This window comes from Gorilla gorilla, chromosome 1, assembly GCF_029281585.2.
Source record: "Gorilla gorilla gorilla isolate KB3781 chromosome 1, NHGRI_mGorGor1-v2.1_pri, whole genome shotgun sequence".
NCBI classification, from domain to species: Eukaryota; Metazoa; Chordata; class Mammalia; order Primates; family Hominidae; genus Gorilla; species Gorilla gorilla.
The window spans coordinates 194409917-194426442 of NC_073224.2; the positions used below are offsets into that span (position 1 = coordinate 194409917).

The 16526-nt window shown below is 46.4% G+C and overlaps 1 protein-coding gene across 3 annotated transcripts; it reads left to right on the top strand.

Moving 5' to 3' along the window:
• Nucleotides 1–4268: 4268 nt before the first annotated feature.
• Nucleotides 4269–16097, top strand: PRDX1 (peroxiredoxin 1). 3 transcript variants are annotated; one of them, XM_019017599.3, is made up of 6 exons: nt 4269–4510; nt 8211–8327; nt 11430–11583; nt 12234–12356; nt 12593–12723; nt 15733–16097. In XM_019017599.3, exons 2-6 carry the CDS (start codon nt 8222–8224, stop codon nt 15816–15818), a joined length of 600 nt encoding a protein of 199 aa, XP_018873144.1. In that variant the 5' UTR covers nt 4269–4510; nt 8211–8221; the 3' UTR covers nt 15819–16097. The 3 variants fall into 3 exon arrangements, with proteins under 3 accessions (XP_018873144.1, XP_055203565.1, XP_018873139.1); XM_055347590.1 differs by lacking the exon at nt 4269–4510 and adding an exon at nt 5037–5421; XM_019017594.3 differs by lacking the exon at nt 4269–4510 and adding an exon at nt 5196–5459.
• Nucleotides 16098–16526: the final 429 nt, after the last annotated feature.

A 16526-nucleotide genomic window follows, 5' to 3' on the forward strand; every position in this document is an offset into this window, starting at 1 on the left:
CAAAGTGCTGAGATTACAGGCATGAGCCACCACACCCGGCATTTTTTTTTTTTTTTTTTTTTTTTTGAGATGGAGTCTCGCTCTTGTCATCCAGGCTAGAGTGCAGTGGTGTGATCTTGGCTCACTGCAACCTCCGCCTCCCGGGTTCAATCACTTGTCCTGCCTCAGCCTCCCAAGTAGCTGGGACTACAGGTGCCTGCCACCATGCCCAGCTGATTTTTGTGTTTTTAGTGGAGACGGGGTTTCACCATGTTGGCCAGGCTGATATCGAACTCCTGACCTCAGATGATCCTCCTGCCTTGGCCTCCCGAAATGTTGGGATTACAGGCGTAAGCCACCGCTCCCGGCCCGTTTAACATTATTTTAAACCTCAAACCTGCTTTTCTTCCAGTGTTTCCTATGTCACAGGTTAATGACATCACTCATGTCACCAAGAAACTGGATTTAATTTACTCTTTCCTTTCATCCTAAATCCAATTAATCCTAAAGCCTGAAGAAATATACCTTGTATTTCCTTCTTTCTACCCTGCTGCTAATGTCATATTACAGTTCTGAGACTTCTCTTGTCTGGATCATTGCCGTGGCCTCCCAATTGCTCTCTTTGCCTAATCTCCTAGTCACTAAATTCATTCATCACACAGCTTCCAGAGTCAACTTCCTAAAACGTAGTTCAAATAATTTAATTCTACATCTCAAAAGTCTTCAATACATTGTAACATTTATTAAGTACTCCTATGCCAGTTACTGTGCTAGACTTGTTACTACAAATATAAATAAAACAAGGGGAATAATTCCCATGCTAATGGTGAGCAAATGAAGAGAGCACAATGGAATATATCTAAAAATAGAACTAGAGGTATACACCAGACCCTGCAAGAAAGCCTCCTCCCCATGGTTCTGAAATCTTTACTGTCCTTTGGAGAGACTCTACAAATCACTTAGACTTGTTCAACAGATTTCTTCTTTTTTCAGTACTCTGTCCAGTTATTTCACTTTTATGTTCTTAAGGGGATAGACTGTTAACATTTCTCTAGGCTAGGATAACTCTTTTTTTTTTCCTGTTTTTTTTTTCTTTGTTTGTTTAGAGACTGGTTCTTGCAGCACTGCCTAGGCTGGGCTCAAACTCCAGGGCTCAAGTGATCCTCTCACCTCAGCCTACCAAGTAGCTGGGACTATAGGCACATGCCAAATGTGCTCCACTCTCTTTTAGTTCTTTTTTCTTTTCTTTTTTTCTTTTTTCTTTTTTTTTTTTGAGACAGAGTCTTGCTCTGTCGCCCAGGTTGGAATGCAGTGGCAGGATCTCAGCTCACTAAAACCTCTGCCTCCCGGGTTCAAGTGATTCTCCTGCCACAGCCCCCTGAGTAGCTGGGATTGCAAGTGCCTGCCACCACGCCCAGCTAATTTTTGTATTTTTAGTAGAAACAGGTTTTCACCATGTTGGTCAGGCTGGTCTGGAACTACTGACCTCGTGATCTGCCCACCTTGGCCTCCCAAAGTGCTGGGATTACAGGCTTGAGCCACCACGCCCGGCTTTTGTTCTTTTTTTTTAGACGGAGTCTCACTCTGTCACTCAGGCTGGAGTGCAGTGGCGCGATCTCGGCTCACTGCAACCTCCGCCTCCTGGGTTCAAGAGATTCTCCTGCCTCAGCCTCCTGAGTAGCTGGGACTACAGGTGCACACCACCAAACCCAGCTAATTTTTGTATTTTTAGTAGAGATGGGATTTCTCCACGTTGGCCAGGCTGGTCTCAAACTCCTGACCTTGTGATCTGCCCGCCTTAGCCTCCCAAAGTGCTGGGATTACAGCCATGAGCCACCGTGCCTGGCCTTGTTCTTAAATTAGAAAAATAAACTCAAGTGCCCAACCCAATGCCTGGCATATGGTGAATACAATAGGTGGCAATTTTCTTTGGGCTGAAGTATGACTGTATGTACTGTGTATTGGTTTAGCCTGCCCATAGCCAATAACCATCCATTATTAAGCTCTGAACTTTCATGCTGCCCTTGCTCCTGCAAGAAAGAAAGGGGAGTCTCTCTGAGCCTACGCTGGCTCGGGTGGCTGCCTGATAAAAAAGAATAAAAGTTACATAAAAATTTAAAAAAAGGAATAATGCCAACTAACTATTCAGCCTCAGGCAAAGAAGGAAAAAGCAAATAAATCACGTCTATGCAAAGTAGTATGATAAATAACAAAAATTGAGATGCTCAATGAGCATGAGACAGCACTTCCTCATTCATTATCCCACTATAAGAGCCAAAGGAGTTAGTGAGGGAGCTGGGGACAGAGACAGAAACATGATACTATTGATTGAATGCTCACTGACTGAGCTCCTATTTTATATCAGATGCTTTGTTGTGACTTTGGGGACACAGAGACAGATGTCACCCACATCCTACTCTCCAGAAAGTCACTCTAGCAGGCAGAGGAAGAAATGTAAAACTAAAATTGCTTAAAAGATTTTTTTGGCTATACAAGCAATTGTTTGGACACAAAGGAGGGGAATTGTAAATCCTGAGAATGAGTAAAGGTAAGAAACAGCCGGAGAGAAAGTAATGCTGAAAGACATGTTTTCTCTAGGGAAAGAGTTTTCCAGGTTCGAACAAAAGTCTGAAGGCAGCCGGGCTCAGTGGCTCACTCCTGTAATCCCAGCACTTTGGGAGGCTGAGGCAGGTAGATCAACTGAGGTCAGGAGTTTGAGACCAGCCTGGCTGACATACTGAAACCCCGTCTCTACTAAAAATACAAAAAATTAGCCGGGCGTGGTGGTGGGCGCCTGTAATCCCAGCTACTTGGGAGGCTGAGGCAGGAGAATTGCTTGAGAGCTGGAGGTGGAGGTTGCAGTGAGCGGAAGTCGTGCCATTGCACTCCTGCCTGGGCAAGAAAAGCGAAATTCCATCTTAAAAAAAAAAGTCTGAAGGCTTGAAACAGCTACACTGTGTTCTGGGTGTTATAAGTGTGAAGGATGGAAGAGTTATACTAATAGCAGCTAACATTTCTAATTTATAATAAGAACTAAGTACTGTACTGAACTACATAGATAATCACAATAAAGTATTAACATTATTCCCATTTTACAGTTGATAAAAGTAAGGTTTAATGAGTTTAAGACTTGCCCAAGTTCACACCTAAAATTACAGCGAGGAGTTTTTGTGTTTGTGTGTGTGTGTTTTTTTTTGAGATGGAGTTTCGCTCTTGTTGCCCAGGCTGGAGTGCAATGGCGCTATCTCAGCTCACTGCAACCTCTGCCTCCCCGATTCAAGCGATTCACCTGCCTCAGCCTCCAGAGTAGCTGGGATTACAGACATGCGCCACCACACGTGGCTAATTTTGTATTTTTAGTGGAGATGGGTTTTCTCCACGTTAGGCTGGTCTCAAACTCCTGACCTCAGGTGATCTGCCCTCCTCAGCCTCCCAAAGTGCTGGGATTACAGACATGAACCACCGCTCCCGGCCCTGACAGTGAGGAGTTTTAACTCAGTAAATTGACTACAGAGCCTCAGCTTTTATTTTATTTTTTTATTTTTCTTTTCTTTTTAAATTTTACTTTATTTCTTTCTTTAGCCCCAGCTTTTAAACCACGAATAAGAGTGACATGATCAGACTTCAGAAAGATTTCCTTCAGCTGCAGTGGAAGGGATGGATAAGAGACAGTGTTAATTGAAATGAGTGACTAAACTGACTAAACCATGTCACAGACACTTTTGTGGCTGTTTCTTCCCAAGAGGTTCTCAGGAGGTTTTTAGTATTTATACATTTTCCTTGAAAAGTGGAGGTGGGAAAGATTGAGGCAAAGACTTTAGCTAATGCTCAGGAAATCTACGTTTTGTTTTTTGAGACGGAGTCTTGCTCTGTTGCCAGGCTGGAGTGCAGTGGTGCTCTCGGCTCACTGCAACCTCTGCCTCCGGGTTCAAGCGATTCCCCTGCCTCAGCCTCCCAAGTAGCTAGGACTACAGGCGCGCCACCACGCTCGGCTAAGTTTTTGTATTTTAGCAGAGACAGGGTTTCACCATGTTGGCCAGGATGGTCTCGATCTCCTGACCTTATGATCCGCCCTCCTAGGTGGCCTAAATCTACATTTTTACATAAGATAAGGTGAATGTTTGAAGAAAAAGGGAATGGAGGAAGAAAACAATTATGTGGTGGATTCAGGGTAATCTAGTAGTAAGGTACTACTAGAAAGGTAGAAAGTGGTCTAGTAGAAAGGTAATCTAGTAGTGAACATTTATGGAATTTGTGGAATAGAGGCCAGGTGCGGTGGCTCGCGCTTATATTCCTAGCACTTTGGGAGGCCAAGGCGGGCGGATCACCTGAGGTCAGGCGTTGGAGACCAGCCTAGCCAACATGATGAAACCTCGTCTCTACTAAAAATACAAAAACTTAGCTGGGCGTGGTGGAGCGTGCCTGTAGTCCCAGACACTCCGGAGGTGAGGCGGGAGAATCGCTTGAGCCCGGGAGGTGGAGGTTGCAGTAAGCTAACACCGTGCCACTGCACTACAGCCTGGGCGACAGGGTGAGTGAGACTCCGTCTCAAAAAAATGTGGAATAGAACAAACTTTAGTTTTAGGAACTAGACTTTATATTGTAGATCTAGTTGCAATTGACACGTCCTTGTTTTATGGGAGGCTACATACTTTAAAGGTTTCCAGGGGAGCAAATAATTAATTATGATTTTGTGTATGTGTGTTTGTGGGGGGTAGTCATCAGGAAATGTCTGAGGCCTTTTGCCTTACCGTGTGGGTCTGGCTAATGTGTAATGTTTTGACTCAATATTGTAAAGTCAAATTATTCATCCGGGGAGAGGATGGTCGTATAACTGAGTCAGCCTCCCAAGATGAACTTTCCCTTTGGCGTAAGTTTAGGAGTCCTGATATTTTATTTTCCTTTACAAAAGAAAGCAGCAACCCTGTAATTAAAGAGAACAATGAAGGAAGCTATCTAAGCCATGAGGGTTACTGAGGATCTGCGCTGGGGTTAAGGCTGCGAACTTAAGAAATATTTGGATAGACAGTTCTTATGGCTTGGTGTGGTTAGACGTGGTCCTCCGTAGGCAGCAGCTAAGACGCTTACTCCAGTTTGGGCATTGAGGGCACAGTGCGTAGTGGTCCTGGAAGTAAAGAGAATCCTGGTTTTCCGCAGAGATCTAGGATTAACCTAAGCGTTCGGGTTCGGGAGCGGCCACAAGGGCGCCTCACTCCAACCTCAGCCATCCGCAACAGGGTGGGGTATTAGTATTTTTCCGCGCCCGCCCCAACGAGGGAAAGCGCCGAGTCATTCCGGCGGGGCGCGCCGGGCGGGGCTCGGGCCACATCCCCCTCCTCTCTCTCCTCCTCCGGCACCCCCGTCCGTTCCGACTCTCGCGAGAGCCCTACTGGCTATAAAGGCCGCGCCCCGGGGAGCTCTTGCGCGTCTTGTTCTTGCCTGGTGAGGGTGGTTAGATTCTGCGACTTGTGTTGGGACTGGTGAGTGTGGGCAGTGCGGCCCCTGCGGAGTGAGGCGCGGCGCGCCCTTCTTGCCTGTTGCCTCTTCCTCCTCCTGTCCGGGGCCCGCCTGCGCTCGGGTGGGGGTGCTGTGATGCGTGAGGCAGCCGGGGGAGGCCCGGAGTCCGAGACTGCTTGAGCGCGGCGCACACCCCTCTCGTGGGCCCCCCACGTAGGTGCGGGAACCTGGTTGAACCCCAAGGCTAGCGTGGACTCGAGTCGAGTCTTCCCCCGGCAACTCGAGCACGTGGCGCGGCGTCTGGGCGGGCTGGTGGTGGGGGTCTCCGAGACTAGCCTCCTGCCGGACGGGGTGGGTTCGGGAAGCTTCTGGAATGGACCTGTATCCGGACTCGTGGCTGTAGAAGACAGCCTGTATGTATTTGGCTGTTCCGGGTCCTGAGCCTTGACTAGCTGCGGAGCTTCGGATACCCTTTCCCCGTCTTTATTTTCCTGTACGTGGAATGGAGTTAGCGATGAGCCCAAATGTCCCCGCTGAAGCACTCTCTCTGCTGGTGCTTTCTCCAGTGCTGGGAAGGTACAGGGGGTACCTGAAGTGGGGTTTAGGGATGTGGCCCTCTACGCTGGGCAGATCCCCTGAAGGGGCCCGGCGCCGGCCTGAATCCAGCAGCCTTTACCCCGAATTGGTTGGGTTTTGTACTGGGGGGCCACCTGGGAAAGAAGGATTGGACGAGAAGGCCATTTGGGGGCACCAAGTTGCAGCATGCCTTAGTTTTTGGTTCTTGTTTTTTGTCGTTAAAGGTGTTAAGGACTTTTTAAAAAACAGTTAAAAGTTTGCTAAGATCCATGCTTACAAAATTTCTTTTGCTTGTGGTATTGTGAACTAAGAACTTTGGGACTTGGAAAAGCTTTCAGACCGCGGCTTAGTGGGTTAAATCTCTGTTTTTTGAGCTAGAGTCACGCTCTGTCGGCCAGGCTGGAGTGCAGTGGCGCGGTCTCGGCTTACTGCAACCTCTGTCTCCCGAACTCAAGCAATTCTCCTGCCTCAGCCTTAGGAGTAGCTGGGATTACAGGCTTGTGCCACCAAGCCTCGGCTAATTTTTGAATTTTTTTTTTTTTTTCGAGACGGAGTCTCGCTCTGTCGCCCAGGCTGGAGTGCAGTGGCTCGATCTCGGCTCTCTGCAGCCTCCGCCTCCCGGGTTCACGCCATTCTCCTGCCTCAGCCTCCCGAGTAGCTGGGACTGCAGGCGCGTGCCACCACCCCTGGCTAATTTTTTTGTATTTTTGTTAGAGACGGGGTTTCACTATGATGGCCAGGCTGGTCTCGAACTTCTGACCTCAGGTGATCTGCCTGCCTCGGCCTCCCAAAGTGCTGGGATTACAGGCTTGAGCCACAGCGCTTGGCCAAGATCTCAGTACTAATCTTGGTGTTGATCTGGGTGAATCCAGCGCAACCTTCCTTTTCAGCAGTAAATTGATTCTTCTACTTGTTTTCGCCCTGGGATATTAGCCCCAAAGTCAGGAACCCATTTGTGAAGGGAATTCTAGGGCTTACACAATACCTAAGATTTGAAATTAAGCAGATGCCAATCAATATCTTGGTCTTGCCTCTTTTTTTTTTTTTTTTTTTTTTTTTGAGACAGAGTCTCACTCTGTTGCCCAGGCTGGAGTGCAGTGGCGCGATCTCAGCTTACTGCAACCTCTGCCTCCCGGGTTCAAGTGATTCTCCTGCTTCAGCCTCCTGAGTTGTTGTGCTTACAGGCATGCACCACCACGCCCGACTAATTTTTGTGTTTTTAGTAGAGACGGGGTTTCACCATGTTGGCCAGACTGGTCTCGAACTCCTGACTCGGTGATCCGCCAGCCTGAGCCTCTCAAAGTGCTGGGATTACAGGTGTGAGACACTGCGCCCAGTGGTCTTGCCTCTTAAAAGTTGGACTGACTGGAAGGGCGCGGTGGCTCACGCCTGTAATCCCAGCATTTTGGGAGACTGAGTTGGGCAATCATCTGAGGTGAGGAGTTTGAGACTAGCCTGACCAACATGGAGAAACCCCGTCTCTAATAGAAGTACAAAAAAATTAGCCGGGTGTGGTGGCCTGCGCCTGTAATCCCAGCTACTATGGAGGCTGAGGCAGAATCGCTTGAACCTGAGAGGTTGCAGTGAGCCGAGATAACGCCATTGCATTCCAGCCTGGTCCCCAAGAGCGAAACTCCGTCAAAAACAAAAACAAAAACAAATAAGACAAGTTGAATTAGTTATAGGTTGTGTGCTGTCTTGGACAAAGCTACCTGGAGAAAAGTCAAATATGCTTCTGATGTTATGAAGGCAGGTGGAGGCACAGTGATGGGAAAGGTCAACGTGGCTTTTGGGGAGCCAAACAAAAGTGTTTGTGGCATTGTGCATTTGGATTCTGGTTTGAGAGTCTTCATCTGCCTCTCTCTCTGCTTCTGTATAATGAATAAGATGCCACTGCACTAATTATGGTTCAGAAAGAATGAGAGGTTATCTCAGTGTATAAAGAAATTGCCTTGCTGTTTTTAAATGAAAACAAAGGCTGAGATTCAGAGACTTGTTTCATTCCAAAAGTTGGAAAGCTCGGACTGTGACCCTTGACTGCTGGCTGGAGCTTCTTACTAAAACAACATTTAATGTATTCAGGGACACTGGACAATGCCTTGATTGTTTACAGCTAAGTCTCTTTAAGTAGGTAGGTGAAGGCTGCTGGTTATGTAGAAAATTAAGGCTTGTTTCTAATTCATTTCTGTTATTTCTAGCTGATAGGAAGATGTCTTCAGGAAATGCTAAAATTGGGCACCCTGCCCCCAACTTCAAAGCCACAGCTGTTATGCCAGATGGTCAGTTTAAAGATATCAGCCTGTCTGACTACAAAGGTGAGAGAATTAACACTGGGCTCATTGAGATGGAGTTATTTTATATTCTAGGGATGGCTTGTTAGATTTGTGTCAATGTTGTTTGACTGTAAAATGTTTTGTCTCCTAGGAAGAAGTATTTAGGTTGTTACCTTCATGTTGAAGTGGTGATTATCAAGTGATTACAGGGTATATATCCTAGGACCAAACCACTTCTGGAGAAACCACATGCTTCATTATGTCTGGATGTACTAGCTCAATTATCTTTCCAGTATTCCTCGTCTGTTTTTTTTCTGTATTTTTATTTTTGAGACAGGGTCTCATTCTGTCACCCAGGCTGGAGTGCAGTGGCGCAGTCATGGCTCACTGCAGCCTCTACCTCTCTGGGCTCAGGTGGTCCTCCTACCTCAGCCTCCCAAGTAGCTGGGACTGTAGGGGCATGGTGCCATGCCTGGCTAATTTTTGTACTTTTTTTTTTTTTGAGATGGAGTTTTGCTCTTGTTGCCCAGGCTGGAGTGCAATGGCGCGATCTCAGCTCACCACAACCTCCACTGCCCAGGTTCAAGCAATTCTCCCGCCTCAGCCTCCCGAGTAGCTGGGATTACAGGCATGCGCCAACATGCCTGGCTAATTTTTTTTTGTATTTTTAGTAGAGACGGGGTTTCTCCATGGTGGTCAGGCTGGTCTCGAACTCCTGACCTCAGATGATCCTCCCACCTCGGCCTCCCAAAATGCTGGGATTACAGGCATGAGCCACCACGCCTGGCTTAATTTTTGTACTTTTTGTAGAGCTGGACGCCATGTTGCCCAGGCTGGTCTCCAACTCCTGGGCTCAAGCCCTCTGCCTGCCCTAGCCTTTCAAAGTGCTGGGATAACAGGTGTGAGCCACTGCATCTGGCCCTCCTCTATTTTATTATTGGAGAAATACTCATTATCTCTTGTTATAAGAGACATTCTACATTTAAAGTCTCAGAGCTCACTCAAATCTCTGGAGCTGTGACACTGCTTGTTCAGTTTGTTTGGGTCACATATATATCACAGCTGTTAATATTAGGCTGAGGGCTAGGCACTCTCCCTTGCCTGTTTTGACCCCGGAGGAGAGTTGATATTACAGATGGAACAACTCTCCTTTCTGTTGTCATAGTTTTTTTTTTTGAGACGGAGTCTCGCTTTGTCGCCCAGGCTAGAGTGCAGTGGTGTGATCTCAGCTCACTGCAAGCTCTGCCTTCTGGGTTCATGCCATTCTCAGGCCTCAGCCTCCTGAGTAGCTGGGACTATAGGCGCCCGCAACCATGCTTGGCTAATTTTTTTGTATTTTTAGTAGAGACGGGGTTTCACCATGTTTGCCAGGATGGTCTCGATCTCCTGACCTTGTGATCCGCCTGCCTTGGCCTCCCAAAGTTCTGGGATTACAGGCGTGAGCCACTGCGCCCGGCCTCTGTTGTCATAGTTTCATGCAGACACTTGGCAAGTTCTGTTGAGGCTCCTCCTTTCTTTACCTTGTAGTCCCAGAGCAGCTCGATCTCCTGGGACAGTTGAGGATATAGATTCCTTAGAATGCTAACCTGAAACTCAGGTGTCAAGTGTCCTTTTCTCAGTGGTGTAGCATTAGTTCCTGGAGTTAGTTTTTGGTAGAACATTTGACTAGGTTTCCTGACATAATCACACTTTGTTCTTGGGGCTTCTCCCAGCAAACAAGGTAAGTTGCACCATAGGGAGGTGACCTGGGCCCAGGGGTATAACCAGGAGGTCTAGGAGGAGCTGCTCTCTGCCCTCCAGAGCTTGACCTGCTGAGGCCCCAAAGTGCTTGTTAGGCAAAGTCCTGGAGGGGTTGTTTAGATGAGTTAGTTTCTAGTGATACTGCAAAGTGGTAAATGTCAAAAAGGGCTGCTTGTTTGGCTTTTTTTTTTTTTTTTTTTTGAGGTGGAATTTTGCTCTTGTCGCACAGGCTGTATAGTGCAGTGGCATGATCTCAGGTCACTGCGACCTCCATCTCCCCGGTTCAAGCGATTCTCCTGGCTCAGCCTCCCCAGTAGCTGAGATTTCAGGCCCCTGCTATCACACCCGGCTAATTTTTGTATTTTTAGTAGAGACACGTTTCACCATGTTGGTCAGCCTGGTCTTGAACTCCTGACCTCAGGTGATCCACCCGCCTCGGCTTCCCAAACTGCTGGGATTACAGACGTCAGCCACCATGCCACCACACCCAGCCTGTTTGACTTTTCAAACATTGCTGCTACCTGGAAATGAGTGAATATTTGGAATTGTTCTAGTATTTAAGCCTGGTGGGTGTGGCGAGAAGGCTGCCTGGCCAGTTTGAAGATCTGTTATTTCAGTGGCTAATCCCAGTGACTTCATTAAAATTGCAGCTAGAAGTTCTGTTACTCACTAGTACTTTTGTCTTTTCTGTCTCTCTCTGTCTCCCTCTTTCTCTCTCTCTCTGTGTATATGTATATATATATTTCTGTTGTTTTGAGACAGTCTTGCTGTGTTGCCCAGGCTGGCCTCAAACTCCTGGGGTCAAGGGATCCTCCCACCTCAGCCTCCCAAGTAGCTGGGACTACAGACACACACCACTGTGCCTGGCTTAAAATTTTTCCTGTCCTGTCAGGCATGTTAGGAACACATGTGATCACTTAAACCATGCTTGTTCCATTACTATGGTTCATCACGGGAGAAGTGCAAAGGCTCTGACTTCTTATTGGTGTCTTATCTCTACAGCAGAGGAGTACTGCAATTCAGCTTTCTCTGGGTATTGTTAAGCATTGGCATTAGGCCATGCTTATAAGTGCATCCTTGCTTTTGCTATCTTTGGAGAACTTGGTGTTTATGTTAATTTTAGCCACTCAGAAAAGATCAAAATTAGACTGAACAGTGTTTACTCTGTAGTTGGTAGCTATGACATGGAGGCTGGAGAATAAAGTATGGGATTGGAAGTTTTTTTCATTCAGGTATTCCTAATGCACCAGGTTCTAAAAGTAGCTTCTAGGAGACATCTATATTGAGCATCTTGGCAGTTAGTGGTTATTGTGTCAGCCATCAACTTGCTTCTTTTTGTATAGGAAAATACAAAGCAAGGAAGTCTGTGTTGAATGCTAACCATGACTCCGATTTTTCCCCCAGGAAAATATGTTGTGTTCTTCTTTTACCCTCTTGACTTCACCTTTGTGTGCCCCACGGAGATCATTGCTTTCAGTGATAGGGCAGAAGAATTTAAGAAACTCAACTGCCAAGTGATTGGTGCTTCTGTGGATTCTCACTTCTGTCATCTAGCATGGTAAATCTCTTGGTCTATTTGGCATGTGAACTTTTTTTTTTTTTTCTTGAGATGGAGTCTCGCTTTGTCGCCCAGGCTGGAGTGCAGTGGTGTGATCTCCGCTCACTTCAAGCTCTGCCTCCCAGGTTCACGCCATTCTCCTGCCTCAGCCTCCCGAGTACCTGGGACTACAGGCGCCTGCCACCATACCTGGCTAATTTTTTGTATTTTCAGTAGAGACTGTGTTTCACCGTGTTAGCCAGGATGGTCTTGATCTCCTGACCTCGTGATCTGCCCACCTCGGCCTCCCAAAATGCTGGGATTACAGGTGTGAGCCACTGCACCTGGCTGGCATGTGAACTTTTAAAACAGCAACTGGGAAGCTTTGGCAATAGACTTTCAAGTATTGGCTTCTCATTGAAGGGAGCAAAGTCTGACTTTCTCTTATTGCTCTCATGACCTGGCAGCAGAGAAGAAGCAGCTTCAGTTGCAGTTGAGTGTACCCTAGTGACCTACCTTAACTGTTCTCAGCATTCACTTTATTGCTGGAAAACGGGAAAAAAAACAGTCTTTTTGGAAAGTTAGATTAGGAATATGGGAAAGGGGAAAGAGGAATGGGTACAGTTAAGTCAAGAGTTTGAATGTAACTGTATGTTTGCCTTTTGCCATAGGATCAATACACCTAAGAAACAAGGAGGACTGGGACCCATGAACATTCCTTTGGTATCAGACCCGAAGCGCACCATTGCTCAGGATTATGGGGTATTAAAGACTGATGAAGGCATCTCGTTCAGGTATGTCATCAGGACAAGTATCCAGTTGGCTGAAAGCCTTTTATTTGGAGAGATCTAGAGCCCTGATCTGTAGAGACTCCTTCATCATTTCATTCCTTTATGCAGGGGCCTCCTCACTAAGGCCAGGCCAGTAGGAATGTGGAGACCAGTCCATTTCCTTCAGGCTTCAAGCCTCTGTATTCTGACAAAGCACATCTCTAAACCTGTATTGCTTTTCCTTTCATCTCTTTTCCCAGGGGCCTTTTTATCATTGATGATAAGGGTATTCTTCGGCAGATCACTGTAAATGACCTCCCTGTTGGCCGCTCTGTGGATGAGACTTTGAGACTAGTTCAGGCCTTCCAGTTCACTGACAAACATGGGGAAGGTAAGCCATCTGTCTGATAACAGGACAACAGAGTGGTGGTATGAAGGGTTGGGTTGCCCCTCCACACCTGTGGGTGTTTCTCGTTAGGTGGAACGAGAGACTTGGAAAAAGACACGGAGACAAAGTATAGAGAAAGAAATAAGGGGGCCCAGGGGACCAGTGTTCAGCATACAGAGGATCCCGCCGGCCTCCGAGTTGCCTTAGTATTTATTGATCATTCTTGGGTGTTTCTCGGAGAGGGGGATGTGGCAGGGTCATAGGATAATAGTGGAGAGAAGGTCAGCAGATAAACACGTGAACAAAGGTCTCTGCATCATGAACAAGGTAAAGAATTAAGTGCTGTGCTTTAGATATGCATACACATAAACATCTCAATGCCTTAAAGAGCAGTATTGCTGCCCGCAATACTGGCTGGAGACAGATGCCTTCCTCTTGTCTCAACTGCAAAGAGGCGTTCCTTCCTCTTTTACTAATCCTCCTTAGCACAGGGTGTCAGGCTGGGGAACCCCGGTCAGGTCTTTCCCTTCCCACGAGGCCATAGTTCAGACTATCACATGGGGAGAAACCTTGGACAATACCTGGGTTTCCTAGGCAGAGGTCCCTGTGGCCTTCCCCTTCCGCAGTGTTTGTGTCCCTGGGTACTTGAGATTAGGGAGTGGTGATGACTCTTAAAACGAGCATGCTGCCTTCAAGCATTTGTTTAACAAAGCACATCTTGCACAGCCCTTAATCCATTTAACCCTGAGTTGACACAGCACATGTTTCAGGGAGCACAGGGTTGGGGGTAAGGTTACAGATTAACAGCATCTCAGGCAGAAGAATTTTTCTTAGTACAGAACAAAATGGAGTCTCCTATGTCTACTTCTTTCTACACAGACACAGTAACAATCTGATCTCTCTTTTCCCCACAGTGGTAGAATGGGAAAGATAGTAGGAACAGAAGCTACCAAATAAGAAAATAGGCATTTCTCTTCATAAATTGAAGCCCCTGGATTACAGTGTGTTGTGAGGGTGAGGGTAATGGAAAAGCTTGGGAAGGAGAATATAAAGGCTTTTTATTCAAAGTATACATACTCCTCTCTTCTGTCCTGCTCATTTAGAATCAGTCACTCCCAAAGATCTAACTTACTGAATGTAGGATGATCTCACAGATGTATTAGGGCAAAACAAAATGGTTGGGAATCACGTCTAGAGATAAAGCATGCCATTTTTTAAATAACTTTATTGAGACAAGAGGTTAATCCATATAGTTCATATTTTTATTTATTTATTTATTTATTTTTTGCAAGATGGAGTCTTGCTCTGTTGCCCAGGCTGGAGTGCAGTGGCGCAGTCTTGGCTCACTGCAACCTCCGCCTCCCCTGAGCCATTGCACCCAGCCCAGACTAGCTTTCTAAGGCCTATTTCAGCTCTGATCTTGTGATTTAAAGGAAATGAAGTTATTAGAGTCTGGATTAGTGGTATATGTTTGGGAAGACCCAAAGGTGCTAGCTTGGCTAGCACCAAGTAATCTTTTTACAGGGATTAGAGTCTGATTATATAGGGATCAGTGAGCACTGATAACCAAGAGGTACCCTTTGCAGAAGGATGTGTGGGCAGTTAGCCTGCACAGATGACACATGGCTCAGCTGACACCTGCTGAGACTGCCCTCTTGTGGGAGATAAGGTTCAGCATTAAGAAGGAGGCGGCAGTGGCAAAGTAGGCCCTTTAACTGGACTTTCCTAGGAACCTACATATAGGTTAGTCTCCCAAACCCAGGCTTTCATAACTCAGAAGCTTGCGTCTTCAGACTCTGTTGGTCTCTGCTGCTTCCCATCCCACTGGAAGATGTACAGCCTCTTAAATAGGTACCATTTAAGAGCCAATGAATGCCAAACACTTTTTTTTTTTTTTTGAGACAGAGTCTTGTTTTGTCGCCCAGACTGGAGTGCAGTGGTGTGATCTCAGCTCACTGCAGCCTCCACCTCCTGGGTTCAAGTGATTCTCTTGCCTCAGCCTCCTGAGTAGCTAGGACTACAGGGGTCCACCACCACGCCCCACTACTTTTGTATAGTCCCAGCTACTCGGGAGGCTGAGGCAGGAGAATGGCATGAACCCGGGAGGCGGAGCTTGCAGTGAGCTGAGATTGTGCCACTGCACTCCAGCCTGGGCGACAATGTGAGACTGTCTCAAAAATTAGCCAGGTGTGGTGGTGGGCACCTGTAATCCTAGCTATTTGGGAGGCTGATGCAGGAGAATCGCTTGAACCTGGGAGACCGAGGTTGCAGTGAGACGGAGGTGGAGATTGCACCACCGTACTCCAGCCTGGGCAACAGAGGGAGACTCCATCTCAAAAAAAAAAAAAAAAGAAAAAAGAAAAATAAGAGATTAGTCCCCTTGCCTCATTTTCTTCAGGCTAGCCTGAGGCACATTCTTAGGCATTGTCAGGAAAAGGTTGAAGGCTGTGCTTTCTGTATAAATCTATGAAAAATTTCAAACTCTGCCTTTTGCTTACCAAGGGGTAGATGGCAGTTACTTAATGAAACAAGCGGGGGCTTCTGTTAAGTTCTTGATCCTTTATAAGGTTCAGGCTATCCAGTTTGGTAGAGTTAGAGGAATGCTGAGAAGGCAGACTGAGTTTGCTGTCTTCAGAGCTCTGAAGGGCTGTCAGAAAGTTTAGTGTTAAGGGTTTACATAGTCCTATGTGTGTCGTTTATTTAGCTTTTTTTTTCCCCTTAAGGATTAGAGAGTGTTGGCAAATCATTTAAACTTTGCCTTTTTTTGTGGAAAATTTAAATTTCAAGTGCTACATGAATAAATTAGGCATGATAGTATCTTAAGGCTGTGGTGATGATTATATGTTTGTAAAATGGTTAGCTTATACTAAAAGGGTGAATGATCTTAGACTGATTGCAGGGGTAGGTTTCCTGGTATCTGAGTGTTCAGGTGCAGAACTGGTTTTGTCCATAGGAGAATGGTGGGGCATACCATTGAGAAGGTTATTAATTAGTGGTGCCTTTCTCTTGCAGTGTGCCCAGCTGGCTGGAAACCTGGCAGTGATACCATCAAGCCTGATGTCCAAAAGAGCAAAGAATATTTCTCCAAGCAGAAGTGAGCGCTGGGCTGTTTTAGTGCCAGGCTGCGGTGGGCAGCCATGAGAACAAAACCTCTTCTGTATTTTTTTTTTTCCATTAGTAAAACACAAGACTTCAGATACAGCCGAATTGTGGTGTCTTACAAGGCAGGCCTTTCCTACAGGGGGTGGAGAGACCAGCCTTTCTTCCTTTGGTAGGAATGGCCTGAGTTGGCATTGTGGGCAGGCTACTGGTTTGTATGATGTATTAGTAGAGCAACCCATTAATCTTTTGTAGTTTGTATTAAACTTGAACTGAGACCTTGATGAGTCTTTATTTTAGGAAGCATATTATTAGCTTTTGATTTTAAGAGGAATTTACTCCTTGCTTTCCCTGTTTTGGGGAAAATGAGGAGAGCTGCCTCCAAATCAGGGAATTATATTGACACAGGTAGACATAGGGAATGGAACTGAATGAACCCAAGGTGTTACATTTTGTTTCACTACACGAGGGAGAAGAATAAGCCCTGCTATAGTGTTGGCCAGAGCACTGTGACTTACGCCACAGGCTGGGTTACCAGTTAAAAGTCTCAGTGTGACTACTTGGACACCTATTTTTGCTTAGACACACTATTCAAAGGGCTGCATGGGAACCAGAAGCTTGGCCTCTTCTGATAAATGCCTGGTACCTGCTATGTAAAAGAGCTGGAGGTTTCTGTTCCTTTTGAACTGACAGGAAAGAGGAAGACA

Coding starts and splice junctions, on each gene's coding strand:
- PRDX1 (XM_019017599.3), top strand. CDS start 8,222: ATGTCTTCAGGAAATGCTAAAATTGGGCACCCTGCCCCCAACTTCAAA. Junction 12,357..12,592: donor GATGAAGGCATCTCGTTCAG/GTATGTCATCAG, acceptor CTCTTTTCCCAG/GGGCCTTTTTATCATTGATG. Junction 12,724..15,732: donor CACTGACAAACATGGGGAAG/GTAAGCCATCTG, acceptor TTTCTCTTGCAG/TGTGCCCAGCTGGCTGGAAA.